The 16128-nt window shown below is 44.3% G+C and overlaps 1 protein-coding gene across 1 annotated transcript in view; it reads left to right on the forward strand.

Moving 5' to 3' along the window:
- Window positions 1–16128, forward strand: part of Mov10l1 (Mov10 like RNA helicase 1) — a 72045-nt gene that overhangs the window by 39498 nt on the left and 16419 nt on the right. Inside the window, exons 16-21 of the mRNA XM_074081791.1 lie at window positions 7597–7696; window positions 8325–8503; window positions 9179–9325; window positions 10792–10913; window positions 13289–13388; window positions 14486–14650. Of these exons, the coding sequence (XP_073937892.1) occupies window positions 7597–7696; window positions 8325–8503; window positions 9179–9325; window positions 10792–10913; window positions 13289–13388; window positions 14486–14650 (813 nt within the window). The remainder of the gene's footprint in view (window positions 1–7596; window positions 7697–8324; window positions 8504–9178; window positions 9326–10791; window positions 10914–13288; window positions 13389–14485; window positions 14651–16128) is intronic.

Below are 16128 nucleotides of genomic sequence, written 5' to 3' on the forward strand. Positions count from 1 at the left end.
ACATGATAGAGTTAGCAGACAAGAACATTGAAACAATTATAACTTCAATGAGCCATGAAAGAAAAATAAAAGATACACATTTACCACCTATAGATGAAACATTCATTGCCTAAATGAACAATATATTGGGCAGAAGGAACAGAGACTAGGCAATCCAGAAGAAAAGGCTAGTGAACTTGAAGCTTTATCAATTAAAAAAAAAAAACTATTGAAAACTAAACAGAGAAAAGATGAATAAAAAACAAGAAAAAATTGCTCTAAAACATAAATTCTTAGATGACGAGCATCAGTATGTTGTGGTACTACTTCAGGTGGCCTGACATACATGTTATTAGAGTCCCAGAAAAGGGAGAGCAGGAGGAACATTTGAAAAAACAGTGACTGGGCCAGACGTGGTGTTACATGACAACACTCGAGAGGCTGAGGCAGCAGGATCAGGAGCTTAAGGCCAGTATGTACTAGAAAGTGAGACCCTGTCTCAAAAAACCAAGGGCTCGGTAAGTAGCTCAATGGTAGAGCACTTGCCTAGCATGTACTAGACCTTGGGTTCACTCCCCACTACAAAGAAGGGGAGGGAAGAAAGCTGGAAGGCTTCAAATCTGAAGTGTATACTAAGAAGTCCAACAAACCCCAAGAACAGGAAGCAGGAAGACAGTTATGCCAAGGCAGATGACCATCAATCTGAGGAACAATGCTGAAGACTAGGGTGGAAAAGTGCCTGCCTCACAAGTTTGAAGCCCTGAGTTCAGACTCGAGTACCACTGAAAAAGAACAGCAGGCTTCTTGTCAAACATTGTAAACCAGAAGACATTAAATGCTGCCTCTAGAGTGCTGAAAGAAAAAAGGAAAATGCCAACCCAGAATTCTGTGCCTAGTAAATACAGTCAGAAATAAAGGTGAAATAAAAACTTCTTTGGACATACAAAAGAATTAGTGACCAGCACATCTGCACTGCTTGAAATAATGAAGCCTGTCAGGTGTAAGGAAATGGTACTACATGAAAATGAGGATCTGTGCAAAGGCCAGGAAGATATGTTCATGCATAATGTAAACAGAAGAACTTTTCTTCTTCTTTTTTGTTATTTTCAGCTCTTTTTTTTAATACAGTCTCACTGTGTAGCCCAGGCCAGCCTCCAACTTAATATCCTCCTATTTAGCCACTTAAGAACAGATTACAGGTATGAACCACCACACTCAGCAGTTTTTCTTATTTCTAAAAATTCTTTTTAAAAGATGATTGACTTTTTGAAGCTGAAATAATAGTAATGTATTGTGGAGTTTGTGACATTTGTAAATCATTGTAAATCACTGGCACAAAGGATAGGAGAAAAGAATAATATCACAAGGTTCTTAGAGGATTGAGAAGTGGTTATAATATGACTTGACATACTCTTTAGTCAGTTAAAGATGAATACTATACTATATATGTACATACATGCATCATATATATGAAGTGCATGTGCGTATATATGTGCATGTATACATATGTATATATACACACACACTGTACTACATATGTATACTGTACAGCTGAGTGCCACTACTAAAGTAACAGTGCAAAGAACTATAGCCAACAGATCAATAGAAGAATTAAGAAGGAATCATAAAAATAATTGATAAGTAGGGACACGTATTCACATGCCTGTAATCTTGCTGATGTGCTGTCCACCTCTGCACTCGCTTATAGAGAGAGGGGAATTGAAATAGTGGTTATAGTCTTGTACCTAGGACGGATGAAACTCAGAAACAAATGAGAAGATAGATTTAAATCTAACCTTATTGATCACATTAAATGTAAATGTTCTAAACATTGAAGTAAAAGGTAGAGATTGCCAGATTGGACTAAAAAGAAAAACCTAATTACAGTCATCCCTTGGTGTCCACAGGGGATTAGTTCCAGGGCCCTACCCCTATCCAGGGTACCAGAATGCAAATTCTCTAACCCATATATAAAATAGCATAGTATTTGCCTCTAGCATACACACAGCCTCCTTTTTTTTTCTTTTTGTGGTACCAGGGTACTCAGGGCAGACACTCTACACTTAAGTTGCGCCTTCAGCTCTTCTTGCTTTTATTATTTTTCAGATAGGGTTTTACCTTTTTCCCCCAGCAGGTCTGGACTACAGCCTTCCTACTTAGGCCTCCTGTGTAGCTGGGATTACAGGCATGAGCCACCATGCCCTGCTTCCTCCTCTATACTTTAAATCATTCCTAGATAGCCTATAATATGTAATACAATGTAAATAGTTGTCACACTGTATCCAGGAAATGATGACTCAAAAAGCTTGTATATGTTAAGTACAGACAAAGATTTTTCAACTGTCGTTGATCTAAAGTTGCTTGAATTTGTAGCTATGAAACCTATGGACACAGAGATCTGACTATATACACTGTACCAAAAACACATTTTAAGTAAAAAGACACAAGCTAAAAGTAAAGTGATGAGAAAAGTTATTTTAAAAAAAGATGTGATAATTAAAAGAATGATGGAGTGACTCTATTCATGCCACAGAAAGAAGATTTTAGAGTGAAGATTATCAGGATAAAGATGATGATGTCATAATAGAGAAGATAATTCATCAAGAATACATAACAATGCTAAGTGCTTGGGTACCAGAGAATAGCTCCAAAATATAAAACTTGTGTAACTACAAAACTGAATAGACAAACCCATGATTACAAAGCCACCAGTGTCCGCCTCTCAGCAGTGCTGGGGAAAGGAAGCAGAACCATCACAGAGGTGGAAGATATGAACGAACAACAGGACAGTGTGACCTTCAGCAGTGAGCAGCATAGAGACCTGCCAAATCCCCAGATACCTGGAAACCAAAAGCACACTGATAAGTAAACACTGCATCAAAGAAGATATATCAAAAGCATGATTAGAAAGTATTGTGACCAGAGTTGAAATGCAGTGTAGCAGGAGACACTGAGACAATGTCAAAGCTCTCTTTATGGAAATGTATAGCACTCACTGTCCAAATTTAAAAAATACAAAGACTTCAATGAGTGACTTCTGTTTCCTCCTTCAAAAAGAAACTAGAGGGCTATAGAAAGATAAGAACACACAAAACACAGATGAAGAAATATATCAGGCTTGAAGTAACTGAGATGGAAACAAAAAAAGAAATCAGTGAGTCTAAAAGCTGGACTTAGCCAGGTGTAGTGGCTAAAGCCAAGGCCAACTTCCTTGGCTACATAACAAGACCTAGCTCAAAAAATTTTCTTTTAAAAAGCTAGTCTTTTGAGAAGGTGTATCAAATTGCTGAACCTCAAGCCAGACTGATGAGGGGGAGAAGAGTAAAGATACAAATTGCTAATACCAAGAATGAGAAATGTGACATCACTGGAGTCCACAGGTACTTTGTTGTGATGATTGACTTTATGTGTCACCTTGACTGGGTGCTCAGATACTTGTTTGAGCTTTATTCTGGTTGTATCTGTGACTGCTCTTTGGATGGGATTACATTTGAAGTGGTAGTCTGTTAAAAGCAGATTGCCTCCCTAATGTGGTAGGGCGTCCAGTCAGGTGAGGCCTGCATAGGAGAAATGGACTGACTATGCCTACAGTAGAGAGGACTCCTCCTGCTGACTGTCTTCAGCTGGGATGCCAGTGTTTACCTGCCTTTGGACTTGAACTGGAACATGGCTCATCTGGGTTCTCCAGGTGGGAACTCACTCACACCTTTGGCGATGCATCTGGTCCTCATCTTCAGCCTCAGACTGGTCTCCAGCTTGTTGACTGCAATCTTCGGATTTCTCAGCCTTTGTAATTGCATGAAACAGTTCCTTATATAGTGGTCCCCCCTTGTCCATTTTTTCGCTTTCCACATCTTCAGTTACTTGCAGTCATCCATGGTCCAAAAATACTAAATGAAAAATGCCAAAAATAAAGAACATACAAGTTTTAAGTTGTGTGCTATTCTGAATAGTGTAATGAAATCTGACACAGGCCCTCTTCGTCCCTCCCAGGACATGACTCATTCCTTTGTCCAGCATACTCTTGCTGTCTACACCTCCCGCCTGTTACTGCTCATTAATCACTTTGTAGCCATCTCAGATCTTATCAGATCTACCATCATAGTAGCACAGTGCTTGTGTTCAAGTAACCCATATTTTACTTAACAGTTACCCCAAAGCACAAGAGTAATGGTGTTGGCTATTGGGGTGTGCCAGCGAGAAGTCATTAAGTGAAAAACCACAGTTCTCAAAATAGAAAAAAATTGCTGGTTTTTCCATCACACCTCACACTGCAGAAGTTATAACCATAGTGTGTGATAGGTGCTTAAAATGGAAAAAGGCATTACGTTTGTGTATGTGTGTTCAGGAGAAAAAGCACAGCACATACCAGGGTTCGGTACTACCCACAGTTTCAGGGATAGTTATCGCTCCCTCTCTCGTTCTTTCTAGACACACACTATTGGTTCTGTTTCCTGGAGAGTGCTAACTAATATGGTAATAAACAACTTTGTCCTGATAAACTCAAAAACTTACATAAAACACATTCGTTGAAAGACATATTGCTAAAACCCACTCAGCAAGATACTCATGACTGAATAGTTCTAGATCTGTTTAAGAAATTGAACTTGGAAATATTCTCCACCTTCCCCCATAGGAGCTCTGTGCCTGGGTAGCTTTGCTGGTCAATTCTGTCAAACATTTCAAGAAGAAATAACACCAATTCTACACAGACTCTTCTACTTGAAGAAGTTTAATTCCAAACTCATTTTATAAAGCCAGCCTTACACTGATACCAAAGCAAAAACCACAAAAGTAGAATAAGAAAACTACATTCCAACGTCACTCGTGAATGTCGATGCATAAATCATGAAACTAAATCTCAACAGACAGTATATGAGACAAAGAGTTCATCGTAGGCATGAGAAGCTGATTTAACATCCCCAAAATAAAATCAGTGTAATTCACCACACTGACACACCAAAAAGGAAAAGTCATACAAGTCATCTCAGTAGACACAGAAAGGAACCTAACAAAATCCAACATCCATTCCTGATCAGAACTTTTTCTTAACTAGAAAAAGAGTTAAGCTGGGTGTGGTGATTCACATCCATAGTCCCAGATAACTTGGAAGACTGAGGCAGGAAAATCACCAAAGTCTAGGAAATTAAAACCAGCCTGAGTCAAGACCAGCCAAGGCAATAGAGTAAGACCCTGTTTTCCAACTCATGTAGGAAATCTGGAATCTACAGTGAAGCTTGTGAAAGGAAATGATTTAACAAGAAAACAAAAACATCAACATACAAAAGTACATTTTGTATACTGTTGTTAAATTGAAATTTTAAAATGCCATTTAAATAGCATTTCAGTGTTTTAAAAAGTAGGGATAAATCTGACAAGAGATGTAAGACTCCACTGGCAACTAAGAAGCCCTGATAAGACAGAGTGCCAGAAGACTGATGTAAGTCGAGAGAGACTGTGTCACTGGGCAGTCTCAGTGTTTTCAGCCTACAAATTCAGAGCATGTACAGAAGTATGAACCTGGATCCATACCTGACAGCATGTATAAACACTAATTCAAAAAAGTCCCCAGCCCTAAATGTAAAGCCTAAAGTTAGAAAACTTGTTGAAACAGCATAGGAGAATATTTGTGCGTCCTGTGGTTGGGCAGATCATTTTAAAAGTGACACAAAAAATGTAAATTGGACTTCAGTGAAATTAAGTATTTTGCTGTTCAAAAGGTACTGTGGAGCTGGACATGATGGTGTATGCCCATAATCCCAGTGACAAAGGAGGCAAAGGTGGATTGTGAGTTTGAGGCCAGCCTGGGCAAAGTTATTGAGACCCTATCTCAAAAAACAAAACAAGAACAGAAGGACTAGATGCACAGCTCAAGTGGTAGAGGGCTTGCCCAGCAAGGCAAGGCCCTGGGTTCAGTCCAAATACTTGGGAATAACCTGTCTGATAAAGGACATGTGTCCAGAGTATTCATTAAAGAATTCTGCAAGCTCAGTAAGAAGACAACTCCATTTAAGAAACGCACAAAGGATGTGAACACTTCACTGAGTAGATACAGGTGGTGTAAACTGTGGGAAGATGTTCAACACTGTTACCATCTTTGGGAGATGATTAAAGCTATGGTGAGCTACCACTATCACTGCCCATGCCAGGTTAAGTGAGCATGTAGAGGAACTTGACCTCGCTCTCTGAGGTGGGAACAGCAAATGAACAACCACTGTGAAAAACAGATTCTTAAACTGAACCTGCTCTGACCATATGGTCCAGCCCTTTGTCTGCCAGGTGGGTGCCCTGGAGAAATGAAAACCTGTGCTTGTTCAAAGCATCCATGAACTTTCCAGGAGTTTTCGACGATAACCGTCCCAAACTAGGAACAACTCAATGTCCATCAACAGGCGAATGGATGAAGAAATGTGGTGTGCTTTAACCAAGGCATAATACTCACCATAGAAAAGAATAATACAGTGACAGTAAATGGATCTCAAAACAAACTTTATAGAAGAAGTCAGTCCAAAAAAGAGTGCATACCTCATGGCCACATTTGTATGAAGTGCTAGGACAATAAACCAGGTACAGGACAGCAGGAGGGAGCTGCCTGAGGGAGCATGGGGACGGGTGGATCTGCTTGGCACCTTATGTTTGCTGATGGTTTCACATGTTCAAACTTGTCAAATTTTACACTTTACATACTTGTGCCTTACTGAAACACCCATTTGACGAGGTGGGAGGTTGTCTTGGATGCCTTCTGGAATAAAATTTGGCAATATATGCAACATTTTTCATGGAGAAACTTTTGATGTAGCAATTTTTCAAGATTTATCCTGTGACATTAATTGATTGCACAAAGATACATGTGTGAATTACAGAATTCTGTTCTTTGAAAAGTTGAAAAAGCAGTTCCATTGGTCCAGTTGGGCAAATTAAATCTTTGTTTAAGCACATCTACAAGACCAGTTCCTGTTAAGTCTTGAACACAGTTGAGAGGCAGTGCTGGTTCATTGTAACCTCGGAAAGGCACCAAGATGCTGCACAGTGGAGTTCTCAAGAGAGGTCTGCCCTGGGCCATCCAGCAGCTGTCAGCTTTCCCTATGTAGGCAAGCCTTGGATGAGGAAGGATGTATGTTAGTCAAATAAAATTTAATCATTTATTTTGGTTTCATCACAAAATTTAATTTATATTTATTTTGGAGAGTTCAAAAAAAGCAGCATAAACTTTTTTTTTTTTTTTTTTTTTTTTTGTGGGATTGGAGTTTGACTCAGAATTTTGGACTTGCAAAGCAGGTGCTCAACCACTGGAGCCACACCTTGTGCCATTCTTCTCTGCTTACTTTGGAACTATTTGTCCAGGCTGGCTTCAAATCTTGAGATCTCCCAATCTCAGCCTCCCAAGTAGCTAGAATTATAGGTGTGAGACACCGGCACCAGACTTTTGATGCCAGTGGCTTTTTATTAAATGTTCTGTATTTTCATTATATTTGAAAGGATAGGACCTGTGACCATCCAGAGAGCTGTTAAATGTAACAGCAGAATGTTGTTGGTAGATTTTCACTTTTGCTTTTCAAAATAGCCAGTGTACACAAAGCTGGGGCTCTCAGCCACTTTCTGCATGATCATTTCTAGAACAGAAAAACCACGAAGGACCAAACAAAAAACGCAGCAAAGGAAAGGCATATGGGTGGCACGGACCTGCTGGGAATGGTGGCGTACACTGCAGAGACAAGTAAGTTGGGTATGTGAAAAGAGGTTCAAAGAAGAGTAACGAAGAAAATTCATGTTTGAAAATAAGGGCCTTGACAAGCACACTCTGGTTGGGGATATAGTCTCTGACACATGCGTTATCCAAATAGGCTATGGCCTCATCCTGCCTGGACCCAAGGGAAATCTTGATGCTTTAGGTTAGGTGAGTTCTTTTTGTCATGTGAGCTTTTAAGCTTGTGTTTGTTTGTTTGTTTCAGACAGAGCCTCACTATGTTGCCCAGGCTGATCTCAAACTTGTGGGCTCAAGCATTCCTCCCACCTCAGCCTCAAGTGGCTGGGACTACAGATGCATGGCACCACACACAGCTTACAGACGTTTTTAGATCCTGTCTCTAATACTTTAGGTGATACTACATCTATAAATGGCCCTTTCTCTCTCTTAGAAAACTATGTTAGTTTTCCCAACTGCCTCATAAAGCACAAGCCAGATGGTCACAGGATTGTGCTGTGCAAAGGTCTGCTTAGTGGTCACACTGACTAGCCATCATCTGTCTGCCTTTAGGGCATCTGTGCTCTGACAGCTGACCAGCGATGCATACTGCAGTTGTACAAAGTCATCTGGCCTCTAAACTGTCTCTCCCTTAATGCAGTAGATGGAATTCAGATCCCTAAAGCAAGGGACGAGGAGTTCTTCAATCCAGTGCTAAATGAAAATCAGAAACTAGCAGTCAGAAGGATTTTGAGTGGCGACTGTCGCCCACTCCCATATATTCTTTTTGGACCTCCTGGAACTGGAAAGACTGTGACAATAATCGAGGCTGTTTTGCAGGTGAGGACAGTGGTGCTGGTTCCTAATACTGTGCACTGTGTTCATGTGGGTGTGTCTGCAGAGGCCATCAGTTTAAACTTTAGAGTTAGATATCATAAAGATCTTGAGAAATTCCATTGTCTCCTAACATTAAGTTTGTCTGTGTGAGTATCGGGGTCTTAAATGTATTTCATAGGTACAGAAGGAAACTCTTCCTTTTTATAACAGTAAACCATTTGATCCCATCACAGAGTTTTACTGAAGAAGTTGCTATGACAGTGGCTAAAGCCACCACTCTGCAGAAGTTCTGGTATCTCCTTTCATATTTCAGCTTGAATATATGAAAATACTGTGTTGTATTACTGTCATTTAGAATTTTGATTAGCAAACAGCTTGTTTGCCTGCCCTAGTACTGTACTGCAAGTTGGGTGCATGAGAATTAACACGACTACTCTGCCTTGGAAGGTGATTTAGGATTGTGGACAGAGCAGGAATCTTACCACCTAACCACATGTCTCAGTGGCAGCCGATGAGGCAGAACAGTCAGTTTGATGTTGTGGGCGTGTCTCAGAGGTGTCCAGGGATGAGTATCCAAGCTGCATTCTTGTTCCTATAAGTGAACCTGTGTGTGTTGGACGTCAGACTCAGGGTTTCTGCTTTACAGTTGATTCTTGGTCTCTCTTGTCTTGGATGAAGGTACATTATGCTTTGCCAGACAGTCGGATTTTGGTCTGTGCCCCCTCCAACAGTGCTGCTGACCTCGTGTGTTTGCGGCTGCATGAGAGCAAGGTGCTGAAGCCAGCTGCCATGGTCCGGGTGAATGCCACCTGCAGGTTTGAGGAGGTGAGCCCCAGGCATGGGGTGGATACCTTGGCTACCCCCTTGGAGTATAGGAAATGCCTAGGGAGCAGGTGTGGGCAGAAGGTAAGACACTACCATCACAGACAGTTGTGATGGAGAAATTACTCTGCCCTGTGCCATAGCTCAGGTGCATGGTGGGGTATATTCCTTCATGTTTCATTGTGTTCCCACACCCTCTGAATTATCAGTCCTATCATGGGCAATCTTAGCTTTGCTAAATTCTTACATTCCTCTTTTATCTCATTCCCAAATTCATTTTTATTTCTTTTCAGTTCTGTTTTACTGGATTGGTTGTGAGTATTTCTTCAGGGAAATTGCAGGTTCCTGGTTTGCTTATGAATGAAGTATTGCTTTAAAAAAGAAATTGAGCTGGGCACCGGTGGCTCACCCCTATAATCCTAGCTACTCAGGAGGCAGGGATTAGGAGGGTCACAGTGTGAAGCCAGCCTGGGCAAATAGTCTGAGAGACCCTATCTTGAAAAACCCTTCATAAAAATAGGGCTGGTGGAGTGGCTCAAAGTGAAGGCCCTGAGTTCAAGCCCCAGTACTACAAAAAAAAGAAAGAAAAAAAAGAAATTGAGGGCCTGGTGAAGTGGCTTATACCTATAACCCAAGCTCCTTGGAAGCAGGAGATAGGATTGCAATTCTAGGCCAAACTGGACAAAAAAGTCAGCAAGATCTTAACAAACAAGCCAGGCATGGTGTTTCATGCCCATAATCCCAGCTATGTAGGAGGCATAGGTCTAAGGCTAGCCCAGGCAAAAAGACTGACACCCTATCTGAAAACTAACTAAAGCAAGAAAAGGGGCTGGGGGCATGGCTCAAGTGGTGCTTGCCTAGCAAGTGCAAGAATCTGTGTTCAAACCCCACTACTGCAGAGAGAGAGAGAGAGAGAGAGAGGAGGGGAGGGGAGGGAGAGAAGAAAGAAAAAAAAAGAGAAATTGAGACTAGAAAATGTCCAAAGGTCGCATGATTATGTTATAATCACAGATGCAGAGTCCATAAAACATGGACTTAGTTGATGTGAAAATACAAGACATTTTTATTTAAAACCTCTAAATCATTACTTAGTTAGCACTAAGAAGTGGTAATTGGGCAAGAAGTAGTAATGGGGCAAAGCTGAATTACTTTCAACTTTGTCATTCTGTCCAGCTTAAAGAAATGCTTAATAGCCAGGTGCAAGTGGCTCACACCTATAATCCTAGCTATTTGGGAGGCTGAGATCAGGAGGATCGAGGTTCAAGCCAGCCTGGGTAAATAGTTCATGAGACCCTCATCTCCAAAATAACCAGAGCAAAATGGACTAGAGGCATGGCTCAAGCAGTACAGGGCCTACTTTGCAAGCCTGAAGTCCTCAGTTCAAACCCCTGTCCTACCAAAACAACAACAACAACAAAAAAATGCTTAATAATTTGAAAACCAGACTGACTCCACCCTCCTTGCCCCAGACCATCATTGATGCCATCAAACCATATTGTCAAGATGGGGAAGATATCTGGAGAGCCTCACGCTTCAGGATAATAATCACCACGTGCAGCAGTGCAGGGCTTTTCTACCAGATAGGAGTGAGGTAGGCATCAGGTATTGTATGGGGTACAGGTTCCCCAGACAGAATCTGTGTTCTCCTCACACTTGCATCTTAGGGGAGGCTGACCACACAGAGACTTAGTGGTGGAGGGAAGCAGCAGTGTAGAGTGAGAACAGTGGGCTAAAGGCTTTTCTGAGAAAGCAGTATTAGTGCTCAGTTGCCAGAATCAAAGAGTGTAACAGTGGGACAGTCAGGCAGGTGGGCTACAAATGGCTTCATTGATATATTATAACCCTTAGCATATTTACCCAAAGGAGACCTCAGAGCTGGAGCCTAGTGAGCAAGAATGATGGAGTGGGGAGCTGGAAGAAGAAACCTGGCCACCAAGACTTGAGGGCCCAGGAGAGGCATTTGGACGTGACCTCTAGTTGGGTGGAAAGTCTTTGAAAGGCTTCCAAGCAAGGGAGTATCTTAGAGGAGCAATGAAAGGTAGACTGCTTAGGAAACAGCGAGTTCTGTGAGGTCAGCTCCTGTGGGGCCTTGTGTGTCACTGGTGTGGGAACTCTGCAGGGAAGACAGAGCTTGGGGGAGAAGGGACTTGTGCACTGGAGGCAGCTTTCTGAGGACATGACCTCAAAGCTGGGAGAAAGGGAAGATAAGCAAGGTGCCCTCGTGTCAGTGTGCTGGAGGTGATACAGGGAGGCAGCAAGCAAACCTGGGTGAGGAGAGTTGGCCATTGTGGGACAGGCCACAGAGAGAAGAAGCAACAAAGTTCCTGAGGGAACAGCCTCCCTAACAGCCTAGTGATGGACACCTTGCAGTTTCTGGCAGGACCACCCTAGGGCAGTGTCCTGAGGGTAACCACCTGGGCCCACAAAGCCTCTGTGAGCGCCATGTAGCAGTGTGCGGCCAGCCATACTGTCATCTCACTACTTACAAATTATTTTGTGAATCTATTTTAGTTCCTGTCATATTTGCATAATGCTATTTCACTACATAACCAGTATAAAATGATTGTTGATAAAGTCTATATTTCTTTTATTCAAGCCTTCAAAATCTTCTGTGTAGGACTGGAGGTGTGGTTCAAACAGTAGAGCGCCTGCTCTACAAGTGTAAAACCCTGAGTTTCAAACCCCAGTCCCACAAAAAAAAAAAAAATCCTCTGTGTATTTTACATTTAGACTTGTATGTCAGACTAGCCACCATGAGGTGCTCAAGAGTCAGGTGTGGCTAGGGGACAGCACAGGTCTAAACAAGGGTGCACAGTAGAGGACCTTGCTGCAAGACCAGGTTGAGTCTTGGGGTGCAGACCGCCCCACACAGGGAAGGACAGAGCTGGCATTTTCATGCATGGACAAGCGATGTCCAGGTGGAGGGAGGAGGTAGCTGACCAGGGCAGGCCACTGAGAAAGAAGCTTTCCTAGGAGGTAGCATCCCAGGGGGAGAGAGCCTGCAGGGGACTTGGAGCTGTGGAGGCTCAGAAGGGCTACACAGCACGATCGTCTGGGAGAAGTCGTGTTAAGTGACTGCAGTGAGTACAGAATTGAAACTAATTCTGGAGGGTACGTATTATGAATTGTCAGTGGAAGTTGAGGCATGAGATAGGCAGTGGAAGCATGCTTGATTCCTCCTCTCTCAGGGAGGGTGTCATCTGTGAGGTCAGTGGCTTGAGGCTCACAATGGAGGCCTGAGGTCAAAGATGTAAACTAACACCACCTCAAGTAGAGAGTTTCCCTGGCCTTGTCTAACCTAGGCCTTGTTTTATAGCAGGTCACTGAGGCTCAGAGGTGACAGAATTTGCCTTGGGTCAGGAAGGCAGGAGACTAGCCTCTGAGGTCAGGCCCAAGGTTTGACCTGCTTCTGTTGTTGCCATGGCTCCCATATTCCTTTGGCACCCACCCTGTTTTCTCACTGTGGTTTAGCTGCCTCAAGGCCATTATGGTGTAGGTCTGGTGAGAGTACTGGCCTGGTACTGTTCCTGGGCTCCCAACAGCCTCAGCCTGTTGGTGTGGTGGGTCAGGCCACACCTGGCCTGAGAGCACTGGCTATGGTGAGTCAAGGAGGAAGTGCACAGATGGAGTTGCTGCTCAGTTAGCTAGTTCCCACTGCTCCTCCTTGATAGCCCTCACCACTCACATCAGTCAGGTCCCTCTGATACATAGGAAACAGGCACGGAGAAGTGAATCACCCTGTCCCATCCACATCCTTCCAGACAAACACACATGCTGCTTACAGAGCACCAAGTGCTAATAGGAATTCATGAACATCTTCTAGGTGACACCCAGCCTCACACTCTTGCCCTCCCTGTGCAGTCCACTGTGACCCCTTGGCTCAGAGCAAGGCTTTGCCAGCATGTGTCAGGCATTGGTTGCTAAACAGGCTGACAGAAATTACTATTCAAACATCTTTGGCTCTAGAGTTGGACATTTCACACATGTATTTGTGGATGAGGCCGGGCAGGCGAGTGAGCCGGAATGCCTTATTCCTCTGGGACTGGTTTCAGACATCAATGGCCAGGTAAGGCCTGTGCACTGTGTACTGTATGTGCTGCTTCTTTTTTACTGTTTTCCTGCAGATAGGATCTTACAGGGGCCAGGTGAAAGTACCAGAGCCCCTAGGAGCTGGTAGGCTGTAGCAGTACTGCTCATCACAACTTCAATCCTTTGGGGCTGGGAGGAAAAGGCCTGCTTTGTTGTGATTTATTCACTTGCAGACAGAAGCTAAGAACCATTCTAAGTACTGGCAAAGTCAGAAGCTGTAGTCCCTGCTCTGAATGAGCCCCACATGATCAAGTAGAGAGGACCGAGCCTTGTACCCTGCCAGGATCTACCCTGTCCACTCCTACTCATACTCCCAGCCCCTCATCTCCGTGTGCCCCTGGAAGACCTTCCCACATGATCTTTCTTCTGGGGCCTCTGACCTCTGACAGTGACGTGGGTGTCATCTTAAACTCTATATTTGCTTCTCCCCTCACCCTCAGTTGGGAGATCATCTGTCATCTGCCATGTGAATACACAGGCTTTCCTGAAGACACAGCCCCACCACCTCCTATCAGGTTACCAGTCTCTACGAGGCAAACACAAGCAGGGACCAGGGAGGGAACCAGGACTAGTCTAGTGAGAACATGTGGCCTTGGGTGAGAGATGAAGAATCATGAGTATGATGTGGCTATGTAGGACCTACATTAGGAGAGGGGATCAGAAAGAAGGGCCAGGGGTGGTCTCCCAGGGCCAGGCACAGCAGAAACTTCCAGGACACAGATTGCATCCTCTGGGCTCTTACACTGTGAGACGTTAATAGAAGAGCAAGCCCAACTGCTGGAATTGGGGCAAAGGGAAGCACGTAGTGACTACCCTGTGAAGGAGCTCAACACTCAGGCCCATTTAGTGTTCTGCTTTCACTGCCTCGTCCAAGCTTTTGTCAGTTCCAGCTGCATACTCCCTGGCCCTCAGCCTCTTCCCTCATCCCCTGTAGCCAGACTGAACAAGGGGCCCCTGCCTACGTGGCCCCAACCCTAACTCATTGGAGACCCTCCTCTTATAGTCCCTTGGGGTCCTCTACTGTTGGACCATGTGTCTGTCAAGTCCCTACCAGTTGAGTCTTGTGTGTCACAGATAGTGCTTGCCGGCGACCCCATGCAGCTTGGTCCAGTCATCAAGTCCAGGCTGGCTATGGCCTATGGGCTGAACGTGTCCATGTTGGAGAGGCTGATGTCCCGACCAGCATACCTGAGAGATGAGAATGCCTTTGGTGCTTGTGGCGCATACAACCCCCTTTTGGTGAGTCCCTTGCTTTCTGCTTTATTAAGTCATTCAAACCAAGTGGGAGCAGAGCTCCCCTGGAGCAGGCAGTGCCTGCAGGAGGAGCCAGGAGGACGGGAGCCATTTCCACCTCCACAGAAACATCTTCCACCCCTCACACACACCCCACTGTGAGGGTGCTGGACCCTGAGAAGTCTGCTCAGCAGAGAGCCAGCCCCAGACTCCTGGGTAGGGGTTGAGCAGCTCCACTTACCTGCCCTACCTTCCAGATTGGATTTAAAGCACTTTCCACCTTTGCTCTGTCTCCTGAGGGCCCCCACCTGGGTCAGGGGATTCAAAGTGCAGAGCTGATGATACAGAGTCTGTGACATCCGAGGCTAAAATAAGTTAAATCTGCATTCCTCCATCAATGTAGAAGAAACAGAAAGTGGTTTTTGTAACTGGCTGAAAAAGAGAAGGCTTGACACCAAGAGGCTGAAGGGAATGTCTCCCATGGGATCCCCCGATGTCCACCCATGTGCAGCTTCCGTGCTCACCCGCCTTAGTCACATTGTCAGAGTGAGAGCCCCTACACACTGAGCTGAAGAACCTGGGGTCAATGTCCCGTCACTGAACAATGACAAATCACTAAATACAAAAGCTATTACTCTCTAAACTATGGGTTTTTTTAAACTTCCATATTACAAAAAAACAAGATTTCCACTGAACTTGTGTTCCTAAGGTGCAATGACCAAAGAGGATTATAGAGAAATGACATTTTCCCCACTGCAAAAACAAGGGGGTGAAAGAGCAGACAGACTGTGGAGGGTATTTTTTGGGGGGGAAGGGTCTTTAGGCTGAGGAGGACCTCTGGGAGGCCAGACAGGCACGGCTGTCCCACTGTCAGAGGAGCCCATGCAGCTGTCCCTGGGATGAGACGTGATGTCTTCTGAGCCTAGAGAAAGCACTTGAGAGCTATGCTGCCCGTGTCACACAGCACAGGGGACCCTCAGACTGACTTACAGAACATAAGGTTTTGTCTTGAAGCTTCAGCCGTTTTTCCCAGAGTAGCTGAGGCCGGGAGCCAGGGCAGCCATGTGCCTCTTCTTCCTTTACCCATTTTCCTTCACTGCTGTAGGCTGGTATTGTGATTGACGCTAGACTAGGTCAGGAGTTTTGATTGGCATCTTGGAGGTGGAACACATTCCATTCCCTGGATTGGAGTTTATGGTCCTTGGGGGCAGTGACATTCTGTCAGGAACAAGGGCAGATGCCTGAACTGCCCAAACTTCCCAGACCAGTTGGAGGCAGAAACTGAAGTGTTCCTCACACTGCTGTAGTCCCCATGGTCACAGCTCTGCCAGGGAGGCCATAGCAACAATTCCTGCTGCCCGGCTGAGTATCTTCACAGGGCTTTGCTTAAAGACAGTGGATCCAGCGCAAAGCTTGTAACACACAAGGGGCCATCCAGAGGTGCCTGCACCAAGAGACTCTTCAGCTGGTCAGGACTCAGGAGC

This window comes from Castor canadensis, chromosome 8 (assembly GCF_047511655.1).
Source record: "Castor canadensis chromosome 8, mCasCan1.hap1v2, whole genome shotgun sequence".
Classification (NCBI taxonomy): Eukaryota; Metazoa; Chordata; class Mammalia; order Rodentia; family Castoridae; genus Castor; species Castor canadensis.